At 43.4% G+C, this 21491-nt stretch overlaps 1 protein-coding gene across 2 annotated transcripts; it reads left to right on the top strand.

Annotated features, from left to right (window-relative positions):
• The first annotated feature begins 768 nt into the window (after positions 1-768).
• On the top strand, positions 769-21216 carry zgc:65895 (uncharacterized protein LOC393546 homolog). Of its 2 annotated transcripts, none has more exons than XM_062414635.1 (3): positions 769-3464; positions 17961-18012; positions 19305-21216. In XM_062414635.1, the coding sequence occupies exons 1-3, from the start codon at positions 1444-1446 to the stop codon at positions 19572-19574; spliced, it is 2343 nt and encodes a 780-aa protein (XP_062270619.1). In that variant the 5' UTR covers positions 769-1443; the 3' UTR covers positions 19575-21216. The 2 variants fall into 2 exon arrangements, with proteins under 2 accessions (XP_062270619.1, XP_062270620.1); XM_062414636.1 differs by lacking the exon at positions 769-3464 and adding an exon at positions 17352-17636.
• The last annotated feature ends 275 nt before the right edge of the window (positions 21217-21491 follow it).

Raw genomic sequence — 21491 nt, 5'->3', positions numbered from 1 at the left:
GAGCAGTAGTGGAGTTGAAAAGGTTAAAGACACTGGTCAATGCTGTTTTGGTTGATACAGCTCACATACATGTATAGTAGCACCAAACAGGAGGAGGAGAAGGGGGGGGACAAGAAGAGAAAATAAACAAAACCCAGAACCTCTGCTGCCTTCAGTTGCTTTGCAAATATTGTACAACGGACACAGTCGACCTGATATATTGATAAACATTGCGGGAACTGTTTTAATTATCTTGCACCTTTTTGGAAAATATTTTGAAAACATAAATAGACATGTAAATGGATTTTTTTTTTAAAAAGGAAGTGCAGCTAAAAGTAAAACAAATATGGTGTAGCCAACCTTATCATATTATCTCCTTAACCCGACCCACCCACACCAACTCCTCCCCTTTGACTCCTCTGGAGCAAAACACACACACTACTGGTAACATAGTAAGAAGTAATAGCTTATTAACAATTCATATTGAGATACCAAAAACCGGAAAAAGGAAACAAATAACATAAACACACGATTAAAAAAAGAAAGACAACAACAAAAACAACAATTCTCTACAATCTTAATTATCTAAACGACGAGTATTGGTTAAATAAATGAATTTTTTATACCATATATAAAAACGAAACTTGAACCCATTAACCGGGTCAAATCCTAGGTTTACAACGGGCCCCTGAACGCCACACCGATTTGATAAGTGGGCAGCTACGCGCATGCGCAGTCGTAGTGTTTGCAGACTGACAGCCCCGTTAGCTGCTGCTGCTTCACCGGCAATGATACAGCAAACACGGACGAGATGGACTTAGCGAGCACTTTTGTATCATAAACAAAGACGGAGATTATTTTTGACGCCACAGCCTACTAACGACACATGGATTTACATTTATATATTTGCTAGACTCACGTTTGTTTCTGGTAAAAAGGAAGACTCAGTGTCCGGGGAGAGGAATGGATGTGACGGCTGATTTCATGCGACATACACCGGCCAGCTAGGAAACCTCCACATTCCCCTCTAAAGACCCACATGAGTGCACCTTAAACTGTTCAGTCTATCCTTTGTGTGCTTAAACTTGTGACTGTAATATCTGCAAAGTCATTTTAATTAGTGGGGAATACGTACATCCTAGTGCCGGAGGAGTGTGGCTAACAGCTAAGCTAACCAAGGGAGCTAGCTGGATTTCGCTGTTTAATTTTATTTCACCTCGTTGAATATATTCGTTTTTTTAAATCTTCTTTAAATTGGATTAATACGTGTGTTGTTGTGTGTATATAGGCGCTGATTACAAGTTTGAGCCTGTCTTAACTATAGCTTGATTTTTTTTTTAAAGGACATAAATCATCTGACTTGTCACGTATGGCTCGTTAGTATCACGCTACTGCAGCTAAGTTAGCCGTCAGACAATTCTTGGCCTTTTTTTTTTGAGAAATTTAACTCTCCAAAAGTAGAAGATGCACCACCAAGACTTTCCTGGAGATCCGCCCGGCCCCGGGAGTAGGAAACCCGCTTTCCACTACCGAAGGGGCAGCAGTGGTGCGTCTGCCTCCTCCTCTGCAGCCGGTGGAGGTGGAGGTGGTGGAGGAGCTAACGTGGTGGACGACACTTCAACCCAGGTTGGGTCCTCTTCTCCGGGACTCCACCACCACCAGCAGCAGCAGCAGCAGCACCAGGCTCAATCCCAAGTGTCTGGAGCTCAGGTGAAGAAGAAGAGTGGCTTCCAGATAACGAGTGTCACCTCGGCTCAGATTAACGTGAGTGGCAACAACAGTTTAGCTGATGACACTGAGAGCTACGATGATATGGATGAGTCACACACTGAAGACCTCTCTTCCTCCGAGATGCTGGATGTTTCTATGTCGAGGGCCACGGACACTGGTTTGCCAGAGAGAAGCTCCTCCGATGAGACCTTAAACAGTCTTCATGGGGTCGACACACCCGGCATTGTGTCCCCCAACGAGCCTATTCATCCTCATTCAATCCCCCATGGCTCCCAGCAGCATGCCTCCATGGTAAACGGGACCGTGCATCAATATTTTACCCAGCAGCACAGCCAGCCCCACCATCATCACTCTGACAGCTTGGGAGGAGGTGAGCCTCCATTGCCAGCTCTCCCTGTCGCTCCCTTGACTAGCTCAAGCCCGGCTATGGCTTCCAAAGCTGGGACTAGTCAGTCACCAGCTAATGTTGGTGGGGCAGCCGCTGATCTACAAGGCGGTGTGAACATTTCTAATATGTCTGCTGTTGCTCCCTCTGGGCCACCAGGTTTTGACAATACAAATGTGAGTGGGCAAGTAGCTCCTGCAGGAGCAGGAACAGGCCAGCCTGCTGCCGCTGCCGCTATCCCCAGCACTCAACCCCAGCCCACCCAAACTCAGACAGCCACCGGCTCTCGTTTCAGGGTGGTAAAACTAGACACTAACTCTGAGCCTTTCCGCAAAGGAAGATGGACGTGTACAGATTTTTATGAAAAGGAGGTTCCACCTGCAACTATATCTGAGGCTGCAAAAGTTGCAGAGGTTGCTGCAGAGACTGAGGCAGGTAACACTGGTATTAATCCAGGACCACCTGCTGTGCAACCACCTCACACGCTGCAGCCCTATCAGCTGCCGAGCCAGGACTTCACCAGTCCACAGGCCATGCAGAGCCCACCACAGGCACTAGCACAAACCACCCCTCTCACCTATGTATCACCGCAGGAGGTGCAGGGTGGAGCTCACATTCAGAAACCAGTTGCTCCTGTCACTCTCCCTCCCGTAACGCCGCAGGTGACGGCACAGGCCGGTGTGAATCAGCCACTCCCTGTGATGCCCCAGCAGTTACCCTATGTTGGGCAACCCCAGGGAGGCTACCCTGCACCTCAGCTCCATACAGGGGTAGTGGCCCAGGGTAGCATCCGGCAGCCAGACTTTATCCAGCCCACTGCTCCATTCCAGACGCAGGTCCAGCCTCCGCTGCCGCACGTTCCAACAGGGATCACTATACCTCCAGGTCCCGGGGTCACAGCACAGCCACCGGGCAGCATCACTCAGCAGCTTCCCCTTCAAGGTCAGGTGGTTCCATCTGCATTGACAGCGTTTCCTCAACAGACCCTGCCAGCTCAGCCCCAACAATATCGCCCACAGCCCCATGCCCAGGCCCCCTCCACTGCCCCAGTCCCAGGACCACCCAGCCACACGATCCCATACATGCCTCTGACTGCACTACAAGCTGACCTCCAGCCCATCCTCACCCCAGGCACGACTCTCACCCAGGGTGTCGGAGTGAGCTCCCTAAAAGCCTCTCACCTGGAGGACGCCCAAAAGCTTCTGTTCCAGCACCAAACCCTGCTGGGTCTGCCCAAGCTGGGGTCCGTTGAGGCCGGTGGCGCTGTGGGAAGCCTGGTGCACATGGGGATGTCAGCTGAGGCCAGCGCCTTCATGGCTGTGGCTGCTGCAGGCCTCAGGACTCAGCATGCTGAAGGAGACGAGGACAGGTGAGGACAGACGGTTGTTTGTTATGTTATGTAAACTGTGTGTTGTTTTTTGAGGGTTTTTTTCAGCAAACAAGGAGAGGAAGTTATTATTAATCTGCTATAGGCTGTGCAACATTTCATCAACATTGCATCACAAATATTCCCCTTTCTTAAATTCACACCAATCACTGACTCAACCATGATGAAGCATGATTAACAAAAACACCTTAATAACACTAAGGTTCAGATCTGCCTGGTTTTTAAACTGCAGAACAGCAGTTTCGTTCAGATCTAGAGGTCGACTCCACTCGTCCCCCTGAGGTCATTCTGTCAACCTTGAGAAGACGGCAGAAAATAAAAAACGACTCTCTGCACATCGGTGCTTTAAAAATATCGGTGGCTTGAATAGAAGCAGTGGAGCTGCTGAGTCACCGAGGCAGCTCGTGACTCAGCAGATGCGCTACCCTAGCAGACCCCCTACCATTCACCTCCATTATAGCTCAGGCCTCTGATTGTGTCAGTAAAGACTATATTCTCCCCTCTTCTACTGCCTCACACTATTCTTCCCCTCCTCATTCAGTGTTTGCCCCCTCCCCTCCTCCCTTAAGGTTTATTCTTTTATTAGACACTGGATCTGTTGATTAGCACCATCCCGAGGGAACGGCGCAATAGTTTATTTATATGTAAATGCTCCCCGCAAACGTGGTTATTGCAGATGCAGGTGGTTTCTAAAAATGTGAGGTCGGTCTAAATACAGCTGATGGCCTGGAAAAGAAAAAAAAAGAAGGAAATAACCCCTCTCTCCCGTGCCCTATTTGAAAAAGATGCAGTGAAATGTCCTGTAGAGAGACATGTGAGGCCCGGATCAAGAGTTGAATTTGCAGAGAAATGGAGCAGTGTTGTGGCAGCAGTGTAGTGTTACCTCTGTATTGCCCCGTGTTCTGGTTGAGCAGGAGATTTTCGTGTTGTGATTACAACAATAATACCTCTTGGGTTTACGTCACCCAAGCACCCATTTAAAAAAACAAAAAACAACAGAAGATATTTGTGAATATTTTGGAGGGAGGGGGGGTTATTTAGCTGTTTTTTCACAAATTTATCAGTCTTTCCATGATTTACTTTAATTCACTCTGTCGTTGCTAAGCTGAGGCTGACGTTTCTGTATTTTCAGCGGCTCAGACTTGTGTGTGTGTGTGTGTGTGTGTGTCTGTGGCTCAAGAAACGGAGCGAGACTGGAGGGAGCGACAACCGCTGGCTTAATCCTGCCGTAGTCTTAGTCATACTCAGCTGCAGACAGAGCAGCACTATATATCCTGATATTCTGAGTGGAGGCTTTTGTCAGTGATTCGTGGCATCCCATCATGACTGTGTGTGTGTGTGTTTGTATTTGTGTGTGTTTTGCATGTAATCCCTTTTCTAAATGTGTGTGTTTCTGTGTTTAAGTCCAGTTGTCGGGTCGTTTTCTTTCCATGAATCAGCCTCTGTGTGTGTGTGTGTCTGTGTCTGCTTTGTTTACAGTCACGGTAATGTCTGCTTTCTTTCTCTCTCTTTATCCTCTGTTTATCTTTCTTTGTCACTCTGTCTTTTTTTTTTTCCTCTCACAGGCCTTTTTTCTTTTAACCTCTCAAAAATCTCTTTTCCCTTCCGACTGCTTACATGCAACGCTTCCTGCAAGTTAATTAGTGTCCTGTGCCATCGTGTTTGGGATTTTACACGCATATTTATTATCTAATAGAGAGCAAGTGAGTGAAATGACGTGTGTGTGTTTGTGTGTGTTTGTGGTGTCTAATCTAATCTCAACAACTCCTCTTAACAAAATTGAGAGCTTTGAAGAGAACAAGTAGACAATCATACATCAGACTGACAAATTAAACGACTTTGAATGGCGTTTTTGCATTGAAGCCAAATTCTTTCTTTGTTCTGAGGGCAGTTATTTGGGTCGACGCTTAATGGCAAATTTAGTGGGAGCGATTCTGACAAGAAGACAGCGACTTGGCTTAAAATATGTGTTGCTAAAGCTGCAACAAATAGCTGACAGGGAATGAATCATCAACTCTTTTTGATAATTGTTTTTTAAAGGAAAAATGCTGAATATTTACTGGTTGCAGCTTCTCAGACGTGAGGATTATAAACTCTGCATGGGCTGCAAAGATTAGTCGATCAACAGAATATTAATTACCATCTATTTTCATAATTGATTCATTACTTTGAGTCTTTCTTTTTTTTTTTTTTAAGCTAAAATTGTCTTGTTCCAGCTTCTTTAAGGTGAATATTTTTCTTGTTTCTTTAGTCCTCTGTGACTGTGGACTGATTGGGACAAAACAAGATATTTTAAGTTGCATCTCTGCCTTTTTAGAAACAGAAATCAACATTTTTCACCATTTTCTTACATTTTTATAGATAAACTGACTAATTGATGATAAAAAATCAGCTCTACTGATGTCACACACAACAGTAAACTGAGTATTTTTGGATTTTGGACTGTAGATCAGACAAAACAAGACATCTGAAGGCATCAATTTAAACTCTAATAAATTATAACAGGCTGTTTTCACTATTATTGCACCATTTTCTGCCATTTTACAGCCAATAGCATTAATTGATCATGTAAATAATGGTTATTTGCAGCCCTGCGTGTCACTGTTTTATCCATTTAGAGAGTTAAACAACAAGGAAATCAGTCGTGTTCACTGTGAATTCGTAGTGACTGCTTGACTTTGGAGTTTTTATGTAACAGCTGTCATGACTGTGAGCTGTCAGGTTTTTGAAACAGGAGATGTTCGGGTGTGTCTGCTCAGTAGAATTCAGCTCATTTCTTTTTGACCTGCTCGCTGTCTGTTTGTATATCTGTCAGCACAGCGAGGACAGCAGCGTTAATCAAAGCTTTCATCAGGTCTCCGCGCTCCCCTCCCCGCCTCCACCCCACGGCTGGAATTTCAGGCTGCACGTCGCTGCTGGTATAATTTGACTTTTTGAACAGCTGCCAATAGCGGCTGACCTTAAAGAGAGAAAACACTTTGACACACACATTTTGAGTAAATGTATACCTGCTGTCCTCACACACATCTCTCTTCTCAGCATCTATCACAAGTTGTAGAGACTTTTACAGGTTGCACTCTTCTTTAAGCTGAATTATATCACCTTGTGCGACCTGTTTCGGGGCAGAAATCCAGTATAATAATATCTTTAAACAACACATAAGAGAGTTTAGAGCTCAGAGGCTGCTTATATGAGCACAGTCAGTGTCTTTATTCCAGTTCAGCGTGACGTTGGCGCTGAGCCCAAACCAAAATTACAGCTTACGAACGCTTATGTGTGATTATATGTGCGTTACTTTGGAGTCAATTACCATGACGAAGTTTATTTTCTTTTCAAATATTTCCCCGACCACAGAGAAGCTAAAAATACTTCCTGTGCACAGGTGTATTTGTTATTTATATAAAGTGTGAAAATAGCCAACTGTCGAAGATTCATGAAGGATCAAAGAACATTTAGTGGATTTTTACGAGGCATGACATCATCCTTTAAAGCCATAAAAGTTACAGCATTTGTTGTGATGATTGGCCTATAAAACATACTACACACCTGTTCTTGTCAGCTTAATATTAGCAGCATTATTTTTTACTGTTTTATAGACACTTTAATTAACCCTTACATACTGTTCAGGGTCTAAATTTACCCATTATTTACATTTGAGAGAAGAAAAAAAAACAACTTTTCTTTTAGCTAGAAATTTGATGACTTATCCTCATGTGACCCAGAATATACAAAAAAATGGAGTGATAAGTGATAATTGATGATTCAGTCCACACCACCTTTTATAACAATAAACATAGAAAGATAGATGTAAGGGGGTTAAAACTTTTTACTGTGCCTTGTAAAACAAAAACTTGGCCTGGTCAGGAGCCTTGTTGCCGTGGAGATGTGAATATGCTGGAGCTTTGGCAGTGTGTTAGCTGTGTGATCTCTTTTTTTTTAGGAATGCAGATTAGTTTTTCAGTGATTCAGAGGTGGTTAAGTTAGTCGTTGGGAGGTTTGGCGGTTGTAAATTCTCTGTCAATGATCTTTCATTTGTTTTTGTGATAATAATCTACCTGTCAAACACAGAAGCTCTACTGGCTTTTACCTCATGATGAATGATCTTTTTAAAGGTTATCCATCACAAACTGAACTTTATATGAGACTGAAGACGTCCCCAGCAGCTAACACTAAATATGGACCGGTGCTGGAATTTCTGTTCTTGACGTAAGAGTTCAACAGCAGCTGAGTTTCTTTAAAGAGGAAGCTTCAATTTAAAAAAAAATTGAATTTAGGATTATAAGTGTAACTAAGTACACCTCTCTGCTACTGTTTATGGCATAAACAGATACTGCTAAGTAGTGAGTCATACCTAACAACAAATATTTGTGAGTCAATGCTCTTGTGAACACAGCCAAAGACAACAATGATAAGTACACTACTGCACAGTTTATACAAGCTGAAAAGAATAAAGTATGCTTAAAGTTTAAACCTGAATCCTTTATAGAATATGTAACGTTTTCTCACAACAAGAAACTACAGAATTCACTTTATATTACTCTGTATAAGATTGTAAATGTGCAGATTTTGTATTTAAGGCATGTTTCTGTATATTTCTGTTGCTGTTTGTGCAGGTAAAATTTGAAAATGTCTTAAAATGACTGCATTAAATATGAAATTAGATGTTCACGGGGGGGAGATCCCCTCAGACTTTGGAGCAGTACGGGATTCCTCTGGAATGAGAATAAACAAATTAAGGGCAATACTGAGTGTTAATGAGATTAGCCTTAATGTGTGGTAGCCTTGCGTAAGATCACAACTTGGCCTCTAAACGAATTAGGTCTATTTAATTTGCCCTTAAAATTTGCCCCCAATTTCCTGCTATGTTGTTTTCAAAGTGCTCTTAAGTACAGCTATTGCAGCATTCAGTTTGTCTTCTCCTGTGTTGTTTTTCGTGTTCGGTTCATCTTTCGGTTTGTAGCTTCCTGAAAACAATAAGTTCAGCAGTGCTTTTAATTTCTTTGCAGGAATTTCCTTGTTGTCATGAAGAATAAATCACAGCTGAAAGTAGTTAAGTCATCCGTCAGTAAATGAGACGTGACATGAAATCATGCTTCATATTTCTGCTCTCTCTCATGCCGTCGTACCGCCGTTTCACCACAAGGTGGCGGCCTCCACCCACAAATCCCCCTCAGCCTGGACTGCAGTTTATATAACCTCAATGTGCTTTAGAGAATCACTGACCTAAATGTGCCTCGGAGCTAAGTGGAAATGGCCTTCCTGCACGCAAGGAATGGATGGCCAACAAAACAAGCGTCTTTCTCTGTGAAAACACTCAGTGACGGGTGTGTGATTTTTCATAAAACACAGTTAGTGGCTGCACAGGACTCCAGCGCTGCGGTGATTGATATAATATAACCTCAGGCTGGATTTAAGGAATGGGTTGACTGTTCCCAGTGTTTGCCCAGTACTGTGAAGTCTGTATCAACTTGTCTGAGTGGTTAATTAATGAGTCAGAAAGGACAAGTTGTTGTAGATTGCTTCTTAATTTGTACTAATGTCAAAATGTCATCCTGACTATGAAGCACAGCACAGGTATTGTATCTAGTTGCCAAAAAAACAATCACAAGAAATTTCATCAATGTAGGATTATAGAGCCGAAGCATTATTGACAACTGTCATAATAATCCATCAGATGCTTGAGTTAACATTTTCTTGACCCAGCATCTTTATTATCTGCTTTGACATGTCATATTGATGTTTTTGTAGCGTTGGCAAACACTTTGAGGATGTCAGAGGAAATCAGTTTTTCAATCAGTTTTTTACACAAAATTAATACATTGATGGAGAAAATCACCAGCAGATTAATTGATAATGAAAAGAGCTTCTTGCTTTGCCAGTGAGAGGTCCGACTTTTATTATTTATTATTCATTATTCATGCGCGCGTCACATGTTTATTTTTGCTGCGACACCATATGTTTGAATCAGAGAGATTTTCAACATTAGATGGACACAGTGTTTTCAGGCTTTGCCGCCATCTCCCAAAAAGTGCATATTGACCTCTCGGTGCGTGAATGCATCAATGACCAGAAAACATCATCCGCCTCTGACAGATTTGCTTTTAGGCACACGGGTGGAGGGTGGGGGGTTTGGAGGGGTGTCACGTTTGCTTGCCTTGTGCCGCGGATTCTTTTGAGGCCTTAGAGAGGATGTAATATGTGTCCATACATGTCTGCCTGCATTTCTGTGATGGGTGAAGTCGTAAACAGGCTCCCCTTTAGGTTGTGATGGTGTGTGTTTACTGGAGAGGCGTTTTTCTTTTAAAACGTTTTGAACTGTTTTTATTTGTTCTCCTTCAGGCTTTTATACTGGAGGGAAAATCATGAGAGGAAACCTTTTTTGGTTTTAAGTGGTTGTGTCCTGAATCGCTCTCCCTAAAAGTTGTACTTCTATTTTCTTTTTCTCTGTCACAACATAGCGTAACCCCTCTAGCTTTTCTATGTTACCCTCTCCTGCCTCCACTTACACTCAACAACAGGAGAGGAGAGAAATGGGGATGTTTTGGATCCTGTAATTGGATCTCGGCTGCCAAAACACTTCCAAGTAGCCAGCTGAGCCTTCATATTCCTTCATGTGTTCCTGAGCAGGTTAGTTCACATGGATTGGATGGTTTTCGTTGACCTCTGAGGAATGTAACCCTCAAAGTGACACACACACAGAGACTTCATGGTAAAGAGAAATTACAGTAATTCTGTGTAAAGGGTCCAAACCTCGACCCCGTCCTACTGTTAAAGCACTTTCATAGCACAGCGTGGAGGCAGCCCCGCCGCAGAGAGCCCCGGAGCAATGTTTCTCCACCGCTGCTGAGAGGAGCCTCACATCGCCGTCTCGCTGTTGACCCACTGCAAGTTCAGTTTGTTTACATTGACAGTGACACCTCGAGGCTTTAAAGCAGAAACCCTGTGCACGTCCATGTGACTCGATGGGGGGGGGGTCGCTAACCTAACTTCTTGTGACGTCTCCTGGTTTATCTGCGTCGTAAGATTGTGTAATGTTTGATTGTGTAAGATTTATTAGAACACACCGGGTTTAGAGGTGAGGGTACCCTCCGAAGTGGACGAGCCAAACATTATTTTTGGATGCTCGAGTGTATATAAAGAACCTCTCTGCTAACATTTGAGGTATTTAGAAAGCCATTAAAGGAAGGAGAGGTTTAGATTTTAGCTCAATTTATGTGTAATCCTCTAATCTCCAATGTTTGCAAGAAGGTTTGTGTCTGAGGGTCAATGAGAAGTGAGGAGCGTTCCTACATCACTTCTGCCAGTGAGCTTTTAAAACAGTCACATTTCTGAGATCAAGAGTCATAATATGTTTGTCAAGTAAAAATCTAAATACTTATGGTTGTGAAAGAAATACAACCTGGTTTGATGTTATTTAAACATTTATATTAACCCGGTATAACCATTTAAAACGTAATATATCGACTGGAATGAACTGAAAATCTTGTGTTGTTAGCGACAGTGTTACATTTTAGTGACGTATGTGGGCCTGAACTACTACCTTCAAAGCCAATAAACAATATAGAAATCAAACAGTATTTAACTTCCTCCCACTCAAGATAGAAACAGTACAGTACAGTTTATTCATTGACAAACACAAAACCACCACATACAAGTTAGCTTTTAACCACTTATTAACTGACTGCTTAATCTTAGAATAAAGTTGCACTCTTCTTTTTTTTTTTAACGGCTTAATAAAATATTTTAAATCCATTCATGTCTGCCCAGTAGGTGTGGCTTTATTAGATGTTAATGTCACATGTAGTGTATTTTTAACCCAGAAGATAATATTAACTTCTCGTTCTCATACTTGACTATAAAATAAGTTTCCTTCTTGATTAAAAACTTATGCAGCAGTAAAAGGAAGTGATAGATCCTACATTGCCTCCCTAATTTCTTCCCTATGTACTGTGTGTGTGTGTGTGTGTGTGTGTGTGTGTGTGTGTGTGTGTGTGTGTGTGTGTGTGTGTGTGTGTGTGTGTGTGTGTGTGTGTGTGTGTGTGTGTGTGTGTGTGTGTGTGTGTGTGTGTATGTTTTTTTTGAGGCACATGCATGTATGCACGTAGCGTCCTCTCATAACTCTAAATCATATAATAAATTCTTGGCTAGTTGCTGAAAACTCCCTGTTATTTTTATCTGTAAAGTGGAGGAAGAAGTGTGAGGGTGTTGAAAGTTAATACCTCATCCATCAGATAAACAAGGTGTGTCTGCACTGTCATTAAATTGGCAGAGATGTGGGTGCTAACTGCCGTCCTTCCCGCTCTTTCCCTCTTTCTCATTCTCTCTCTCGTGGCCCATATGGCATCGGGGCTGGTTATGTAAGGCGTTGCGTGCATGGCAGAGAGCGATTCACTTACGCTCCAGAGAATCACTGCCCCGAAGCTCTCAGATGCCATGAGAGCTGTTTGAGTTTTGGGGCGTTCCCTCGTCTCTTTGTTTTGTCTGTGGGTAAAAAGCGAAGATCTATGATTGCAAACAAACCAGAAGGCTGCTTTTGATTGCTACCTTTGTGCACCTTTCATGAATAATGCCTAAGAAAATAATAACAGGTCGCAGATTCAATTGTCTCTTCTTCTTCTTATATTTAGGAAATAAAAACCCTTCCTTTTGCTCAAGTAATGTGTGTATATATGTGTGTGTGTGTGTGTGTGTGTGTGAGAGAGAGAGAGAGAGAGGACATAGAGGTTGATTTCGCTGTCAGCCTCGCTTCTTCCGACGTGTAAAAACCCTCCGAAACCGGATTCTGCCAGTCTGTATTCATAGGCTCACACACACGTGTCTCCCAACTGCACGAGGAGAAGTGATGCAGAGGGCGCCACAGAAAGAAGAGAATTGAAAGAGAGAGGGGGATGAAGGGAGAGAGATGGAGAGTGATTATAAATAAAAGTGAGCAGTGTCTACTAATTAGACATGAAGTTTTGGTCCAGCTGTGTCGTGGTTTCCGCGGCGATTACTCTTACACACGCTCAATCAAACCCCTGATTTTTGTCTTTTTTCTTCTTTTTTTTTGTTGTGGCGGATTTTGGATCCTTTTCAGGACCACACACAGCAGGCTGAGTGACGTCTCCCCCCGACCGAGCACGGCTCTGCTTTCTGTCAAAACTGCACAATATAGTGAAGAGTTACACTCAGCTGGATGCTTTTGTGAGAGGGAACGTGTGTAAAAAGAGAAAGGATGGAGACAATAAATGTACAGCAGGAAACGCTAGAAGACATTCAAGTTGCTGTTTGCACCTTTTTTTTCTCTTCTTTTCTCTCTGCTCTTCTAGTCTTTAAACGTAAGCTTTTGAGGTTTAGTTTAGTTTTTATGGCTCCTTTTTAAAGCTTCTGAAATATACAAGAGGGCAATTTGAATCTTAAAGTCAAGTGTCATCTCTCTCACTCCTTATTTTGGGGTGAAACTCTATATTTTTAACTATGCGGTCAATGCGAGCACCATCTGCTGCCACACATCCGCCCTTTTTTCTGAGCGCCACAGGGTGTGGTGAAGATATACACCGCTACCACTTCTTTTCTTTTCTCTTTTAAGATCTTGTAGGCCATTTTTTGAGAAGCTATTGTCTCGAATAGAGGATTTAAGTGAAGTGAAGATGATACAAGCTTCAGATACAGAGTTCAAACGAGCTCTGCCTGTTTAAATAGTTTCATCCTCAGTTTTAAAGAGGCTGTAATAGCTCATTAACTAACTAACAAAGCTAATAAAGGAACATCAACAAGGTAGCTCGGCCAATGAGGAAGACTTTAATTAGCTGTGTTGTTTTGTTACGTTATCTTTACATTCCTGAGTCTTTTTAAATATACAGTAAGCCTTAACATACTGGTCGGGTCATATATGGGTCAGCTCTTTATACAGGCCACACACATACACACACGAGCGTTGGATGGATGTGGATGCACAGTGAATGAAAAGCATCCCATCTGGGCTATGTGTGATGTCATGACTTCGAGGTCTCGCCCCGCCATTGGCTGAGCGTAAGCCGTTGCGCCATTCGCAATTGGCTGAACGTAAAAGGGCTGTGTCTCCACATCAGTGAATGCTTCCCTTTGGACCAGTTTTCCAGCCTTTTGTTCTAAAAGTGGGCATGCGCACATTGACCCCAGACCCCCAGACCACCCACCCCCCCACCAAGTACACAATGTACAGATTTACAATATGTGAGGGGTGTTTTCAGTTTGAATCGATAACCGCGAGTCCTAGGTCCCTTTTATTGCCTTTCTCTGCAATTTACAGTTTCCTTCATCTCCCGCTCACACCGTCGTCGTCTTGTTTTTGGGCCTCTGCGCCTCTTTTGGATTAGTGACACATACAGTGGAGAGAAGAAAAGGGGACGTGACCTCGACCTAATGAGGTTAATAATTTCACCTCACGCACAGAGCTGAATCCCACCAACAAAACTCACCCCCAACAGTCCCCGTCGCCGCCATTTTGTGCCTCCCCTGCAACCCTGCCGCACGTTCGACTACTGTCATCTCCCCCCTTCTTGTTCTCTAAAGCTCATCCACTCATCAATTAAATCTGTATTTGTTGTTTTTTTTGTTATCACTTCATCCTATTTGACCTTTCTCGTTATCATGTTTTGATCGTCTTTGTTCAGACAGTCGCCTGCGTGTGTGTGTGGGTGTGTTTTTTTTCTTTTGCTAGCATGGAGGTACACGTGAGGCGGACTCCAGTGGACACCCATACTGTGAGTGTGTGTGTGTGTGTTTGTCCGGTGTGCATCCGCTAATTAGGAGTGACAGGACAGTTTAAAAGCACGCCTGGTACAACATACACTTCCTCCTGAGGAGGGGTGCAGGATGTGGATGGTCATGTTTATATGTGGTGGAAAACTGACAGAGGAGATGAGTGGGAATGGGTGGGGTGAGGTCACAAGTGTAGTATCCCCCCACCACCTCTGCAGAAGATGTTGCAGACTGAAGGGAGTGGCTTGTAGGCGAAGGCGCGCGTGCTAACGGGGGTATGTGGTCAAAAATGGCTCATCCCATTGGACGGATCACCCTAATCTCAGCTGACAGTTTACATAACAACAGAAGGAGGAGGTGACATGACTCCTTTTGCGGTGACATCACAGGCCCACCCTCCTATCTCGCCTCGCTACGCGCCCAATCGCCTTACAGTCTATATGTGATTCAGGCACAGGGGCGGCTTAGCAAAGGGGGGCGATCAAGAGGACTTAACACAGCGAGGCGCGCTCCCGTTGTACACAAACACACTCCCACTCCCATCGAGCTCCTTCCCAGTCCCTCCATTGTTGCTCAGTCCCCCCCCCCCGCCTTATGTGAGGCTGCTACAGCTGAGGGGAGCACAGGGGGGTCGAGGGGCCAAAGGGCGCAGGGCACGAGGACGGAGGATTTGGGTGGTGGTGGTGGTGTTTGTTTAGGGGGTGTTTTTTTGGGCAGGGGTGCTTGATCGGAGTGTGTGAGGGTTTTTTTCGGGGGGGTTTTTTAAGTCTGGGAGCATCAATGAGAGAGAAGGGGCTGGCCGGGGCAGGAGGAACGCAGGGCAGGGACGCCATGGCTCTAAAGCTGCTCTTCTGGGAGTTGGAGAAGCATCTGAAGAGGTAACGATGACTGTAGTGTTGTCACGTTGTCAAGGGGATGGCAAGGGGGGGTCCACTGCCGCCTAAACGAGGGTGGACACAAACCAAGCGCTTTTTGTATCGTATCTGTCTTCTTTGTCCAAGTCGTAAAATGTCGTATGCACGTCGAGCTTAGAGCATCAGCATGTGGGATCGGTGCCCTCCTCCTTCTGCAGTAAGGAGCGACACCTCAGCGTGTGAAAAGAAGGAGAAAAAAAAAACAACAGCCCCAAGCTCAGCTCAGCTCAGTGTGTCAGGACACTGTGTTCTCACTTCTGCACACGCATGTTGTTGCGCTTGCTCTTTATGTTGAGTGTATGAAAGCAGATGTGGTTGGCTGGTGATCATGTGGTTGGTGGGGGTCGTCGTCTCACCTGCTTTCAGTTAATTTTTAATTTTTTTTTTTTTATTCCAATCTCAACTGACGAGATAAAACGTCATGTTTCCAGTTGATCAGGTGACACCACGTTGGTTCCTCATGCTCAGGTATCAGACCTATAATAGACGCCAGTGTCCCAAACTCAATAAACCAACTATACAACCAGCAAAAAGCACAAATGTTCTACTATTTATATTTTATTTTGCCCCATTTTTCAAAAAATACTTTCTGCATAAGCATTCATTTATAAATAAATCCTCTACTACACTGCAGACATGTGACGCCACTTCTTTTTTTTTTCGGATAGAAGAAAAGCAGAAGTCGTTACAGACATGTCTTTGAGGAAGTGTTTGTCTCTTGAACAACAGACTTCTCACACGCCCACGTTTGATTGATGGTGAATGTCCCGGTCACATAGAGACAGATATAACGCAGCTAAGGTGCTTAGAGCGGGACGGGGTGTCCTGACGTTGTCAACGAGAGCACCACAGCTTGTTTAAGCTCCTTCCATGTGACACCTAAAAGGTGTGAATGAGCAGCAGCAACAAGTCTGTTATCTCATTATTCAATTAAAAAAAGTGTCTGTGTGGTTTCAGTGTTTTTGTTTATCTGGACTCCACATTGTTTAAAATCCTGTATGTGATGTAATTAGCGTGCATCTGATCAGCTGCTTGAATCATTTACAGCCCCGTGATCCCATTAAAAACAACAAACTATTGTAAATCTGTTATTTTATTACTCTACTAATATATAATAGACTTAACATACAGGACAATGAATATTTACACCTTTTTTTAGACATTTAATTTGATTGATAGGGCTCCTTATTCTTACTTTTTCCTCCTTTCCAGCTTCTCATATTATATGCAATTGTGCTATTGCAATATTATACAATTTTAACAATCTAAAAAAACAATATAATGTGCTTGATTAAAGCTAAATTAATCACCATTGTGATGACACTGACATTTTAAACTGAGAAAAAAAAATGAGAGAACTGCAGCGAGAATCTCAACCTGATTTCTCCTGAAATGTTTGACTCTTTTTCTTTGCTCAGGTGGTAAAAAACAAAAAACAAAAGCTCACACATCCCAAAATTATACAATCAAGATTGAGACAGGTGCCAAATCTATAACGTAGCCTTAGTTTCTTATGTAGAGCAGAGGGCTGGTCCTGTTTTACTGTAAAGTACAGTGTGTTCCCACCTCACAGTCTAACTGATGATCTACAGAGAACAAAGCGGAGCGTTTCTTCGTGCCATCTCACCCTCACTTCTTATTATTGACACTGGGTGCACTTTCAGGGGTTATTTATTTACCTCCACATGAGCTGACAGCTGGACACTGCTGAGCTCAGCTTCTGCTCACTTTTTCTTTTTTTACACCACAGAGCCAATTGATTGAGTGAAGTGACAAGAGGCGAGTCCACAGTTTGTTGCATGTTTAACCCTTTATTACACGCGTTATAACCGATAGGTGGAGGCATTGGTTCACACAACAGCCTCGAGCCAAGTCCCCCCCATCACCTGCAGAAGCACATATGCACAGACAGGTTTAACTCACAGAGGAAACATAACATTTTTGGAGCAGAAAAGGACAGCTGGAGCGTTTTTTACTGCCCCTCCTTTCATTTCTAAAATGTGGCGGGTGAAGTTGGATGCGGGTTTTTTTTATAGAGGACAGAGCAACCCCAGGTAGAGAGCTGTTAAATAAATTATCATTGTAGGCGAGCTCTCCTCCAATCAGGCGCCGCTTTCTCGCATGCATTATGCAAATGAGCGCCCTCTCTTCCAATCAGGGAGCTGTTTCCCTCTCTAGTCATGCACACAGGGAGCTGCAACCCGCTGCTTCAGTCTTTGTGCTCAGTCCCGGCTGCGAGCTGTGCGTCGCCCGGAGAGAGCAGACGTTTCCCCGGCTCCACTTCACACACATCCTGCCTTTTTAAAACAATGCTCAATTTTTCTACTTTTATACCACTGGATGTTCGCTCTGTGCAGCCGAAGAGACGTCTTTGATGTTTTAATGGACGGGGTAGCATGAATTCCCAGTGTTACACAGTGGCGATGGACCTTGGCGTTTGTCAACTGAGGAATTTCTCGATATCGTTTCTGTCCTCTGTGCTCGGGAAGGAGAGTGCATCAGTCAGGGTCGACAGTAGGTAAATGTCACCACTTATTTACCCCCTTTAAAGTAGAAGAATCACCGCCATCAGAGTCAAAATGCTGCCGTGTCGACCTCCAATTGCTCCTCTTTGTTGCAGATTTCTGTTGTTAGAGGTGATATAGTGTGTGTGTGTGTGTGTGGGGGGGGGGGGGGGGGTTTAGGAGCAGGAAAACTGCAAATGCCAAAAAATATCAGGAATCTGCCTTTTTTTTTTTTTTTTTTTAAATGGAGGCACATTTACATCACTAGTTTTCAGCCAATGTTCTATCATATAAGCTTTTTTATTTATTTATGTGTATATATTTTTTGTGTCTTTCAGCTCCTCCGGTGCAAGTGTGGTGGCCATTGATAACAAGATTGAGCAAGCAATGGTAAGAGATTGTTTTTGACATGAAAACAAACTAACAAACAATATATCAGTCATATAGCTGCTGCAGTGTTAGTAAATAGGCATGTCTCATCATTGACATGTATGTGTTGCCTCCGTGGTTATGTAACCCAAACACTGCTGGGCTCATTCAATACACACACACACACCTTTTATCCCTTCTTCTGCTTTCATTGTATAGTTTCTTTAGAGCCTGTTAAATGCATGATAATGTTATGTGAGTGTAAATAAGAGGGGGAGAGGAGGAGGAAGACGAAGAGGAGGGAGGGAGGGGGGATCAGATTATTAAGAGTAAACAAAAAGCTTCCTTGAATGAATGAATGAATGAAAATCTCTATTCTTAGTGTATTAATGCGCTATAAAAGTAGATTATTTTCCACATCTATGTATCTGCTGGCATGTGAATTTAGAGGTAGGAGCAACAGGAGCTTCCTGCTCCGTCACAATTTGGACTGATGACCTCCAGCTTATTGGCAACTTGATGTGGGGCAGGCTAAAGGTTCACACGCTATCTCTCTCTCTCATGCATATACATAGTCCCTCTCCCCTCTCTGTGCTGTGTTGCTAGGCAAGCAGCAGCCTCCCCTCCGCTAGGTATAAATAACTCCGCCGGTGATTGGCTCCTCCCACCCGATGCAGGAACATTTTGTTCCCTCGCTGCTTGCTGGAGCAGGAGAAAGAGGAGGAGGTGGAGGCGGGTCCACAAAGGAGGGGATGCTCAGAGTTAATAATCCCCTCTCGAACAGGCTGGCACAACACAGCGATCAGGCATCAACATCATCGTAGAGATGCACTACAAAGATGAGAATGTAAAAAATAATTTTTTAATGGGTGTTTTTTTTGGAGGAGTTAGTGATGTGTGTGTGAATGTGCATGTCTCCTCCCGTCAGTCACAGTGACAGCTGGCAGGTGCCGTGAGAGGCGGCAAAGTGATTTGTGTTGCAAATTCAGCCTTTGTGCTGTGTCACGCATTTTTATGCAGCAGCTCAGTTTTTCCAGCAGTTAATTGTAGATCTTTGTGAGTTTCTTTTTTTTTTACACTAAGACAGCTGTTATTTTTATAAGTAGGAAGATTCGTCATATATTTATAAATATTTACAAATGGAGCAAACATGGATGAGTAAAATACATTTAGGGAAGCAAGCAGGGGTGTTTGAGGAAGAAGTACATGTGATAAGTGATGAATGTGATTTAATTTTAAGAATAAAACATGAAGTTGGTACAGAAAAAGGATTCCAACCATATCTCTCTTTCTCCTTCTCCTTCCTCTGTCAGGACTTGGTGAAGAGTCACCTCATGTACGCTGTGCGTGAGGAGGTGGAGGTGCTGAAAGAGCAGATCAAAGAGCTAATGGATCGCAACACTCAACTGGAGCAGGAGAACAACCTGCTCAAGAACCTGGCCAGCCCCGAGCAGATGGCTCAGTTCCAGGCTCAGGTCCAGACCGGCGGCTCCCCGACCGGCACCTCCCAGCCTCCGGTCCCGGGCTCGGTGGGAACGACACAAGCCCTCCCCCCTACACAGAACTCCGGCACATCAGCGTAACACGCATCTAGAAGAGCCGCCTGAGGATTAGAGATGGAAGGAGGATGAGGAGGATGAGGAGGAAGGATTCTCGCCATACTGTGAACTGACTCTAGCCGACTATGCCACCGCCTCGAGGAGCGCACACAACAATCACCCGGAGAACCACAAACAACTTCATTTTGTTGCACATTTTTATTTAACTCAAAAACTGTGGAGTTGCACCGGTGTGCGTGTGTCTATTTTGTCTCCAACTTTTACCTGCTTAAGACAATCGTTGTTGTCGTGGTAACGAGGGAAAGGACTGAGCTGACAGGCGACCCTGCAGCGGCGGCCACCGCCACCATTGTTCAGGGCCCATCCAAGGAGGGGTAGCTAAAACAGGGCCCCGCCAATTAGGGGGGAGCTGCACGCTGCACGCTCTTGTCGGTGCTGTCGAATCCCCTCATCGTGTGACCCATGGAAAAGTGTGCCATCGTCTTGCCCTGCCCCGCTTCAACCCAGCGCTATCCATCTGCATACACTTTACTCTTCTTTCATTTTTTCAGTGTTTTCAGTGCTGTGGTTAATGCACTTTTCTTTTTTCTTTTTTTTTTGTCGGCCACATCTTTCACAAAGACGACTGCGGACTTAACTTTTAAAAAGGACAAAACACAAGATTTGTGCGCCCCATCTGGAATGGGAGAAACAGTCTGGGTTGAGGAGGGGGTTTCAAATATAATTAAATATATATTAGCAGCGCCTTATTGTTCACTTCGAGAACTCGATGTTCCTTTTCGAGGTTCACGTTGCTGTCCCCGCCCCTTAACGCGCTCTCCCAGTCTTCGATGGAGCATTAAACATTTATGCAGGGAATCGATGTTTGTTTTTGTTGGGTTTTTTTTAGGGAGGGCTAAGAAAGGTCTCGTTTTGCAATTTGTTCGTTTTTTTGTCTGTTTTGCTCTTGTTGATGTAATTAATGTCCTAGTGATGTGTAAAAAATAAATAATGGAAAGGCGTATAAATAGGACATGACTGTTTTTAGGTAGTGAATTTGTACAGATTTAAGAAATTCCAATTCAACTCTGCCAAGTGCCTGGTTGCTAACCATAGATACATATATAAAAACCTTTTTTTTAGTTATTCAATGTACAGATATAGATATGTGTGTATATACTTAAATAAATATAAATATATATATATCTCTGGTTTTGCCAGGTTTTGAACTACCTGTGATGTCAGTACTCAGGGTGGGAACAGAAGAGGATCTTTTACCTCGACACTAAGATGCTGTCTCTCCTGCAGTGACACACGGCTTCGTACTGTATGTGAACTCTCCTCCGCCGTCGCTTAACTCACTCGCTCAAATGATCTAGACGGTTTTCCAATTGGGGACGTGTGTAGTTATTTTTTTTAGGGTTTTTTCTTTATTATTTCTTTTAAATGAATGACGATGGTGTTTTCTTTATTTTTTTTTTCTTTGTCTTTTTGTACAGCCAAGTGTTTTGTAGTTGCTCGCAGGGCAACCGAAACGCTGAACATTATATATGAGACACTTGGCAAAAAATGGAAAATGCCTAGCAGAAGTATGTCAATGTTTTGTGCATGTTCCTCAGCCCATCACAAATGTGACGTTACAATTGCACTAGACAGTTGCACCTCAAATAAAAACAAAAAAGTCAAAACTGGACTGTTTGGTGTTCTCTTTAAAAATGTCAAATACTTAAAAAACAAAGTACTGATTGATCGGTAGTGGTTTCATTAGATTTATGAAGAGATATAAAGCTAAAATGAGAATCAGTGTACATAAAAGGCTTCAATCTGCATTTTCTCTCTCTAAAAAGTACATTGAACCAGTTTAACCCTAAAACTTAAGATCTAAGCCATTAAATGAGCAAACATGTCGGTAAACCACAAATAAACCCTCCTATTCCACATATACACTCATTCATTCTGCAG

The sequence above is a fragment of the Scomber scombrus genome, chromosome 24, assembly GCF_963691925.1.
Source record: "Scomber scombrus chromosome 24, fScoSco1.1, whole genome shotgun sequence".
Lineage (NCBI taxonomy): Eukaryota > Metazoa > Chordata > Actinopteri > Scombriformes > Scombridae > Scomber > Scomber scombrus.
Note: the sequence above shows the minus strand (reverse complement) of the source record. Positions and strands in the feature narration are given on the sequence as shown.

Excerpts from the sequence above, each read along its gene's own strand:
- zgc:65895 (XM_062414635.1), top strand. The coding sequence starts at position 1,444 with ATGCACCACCAAGACTTTCCTGGAGATCCGCCCGGCCCCGGGAGTAGG. Across the intron at positions 3,465-17,960 it reads GCTGAAGGAGACGAGGACAG|CTCCTCCGGTGCAAGTGTGG; the intron begins GTGAGGACAGAC and ends TGTGTCTTTCAG. Across the intron at positions 18,013-19,304 it reads ACAAGATTGAGCAAGCAATG|GACTTGGTGAAGAGTCACCT; the intron begins GTAAGAGATTGT and ends TTCCTCTGTCAG.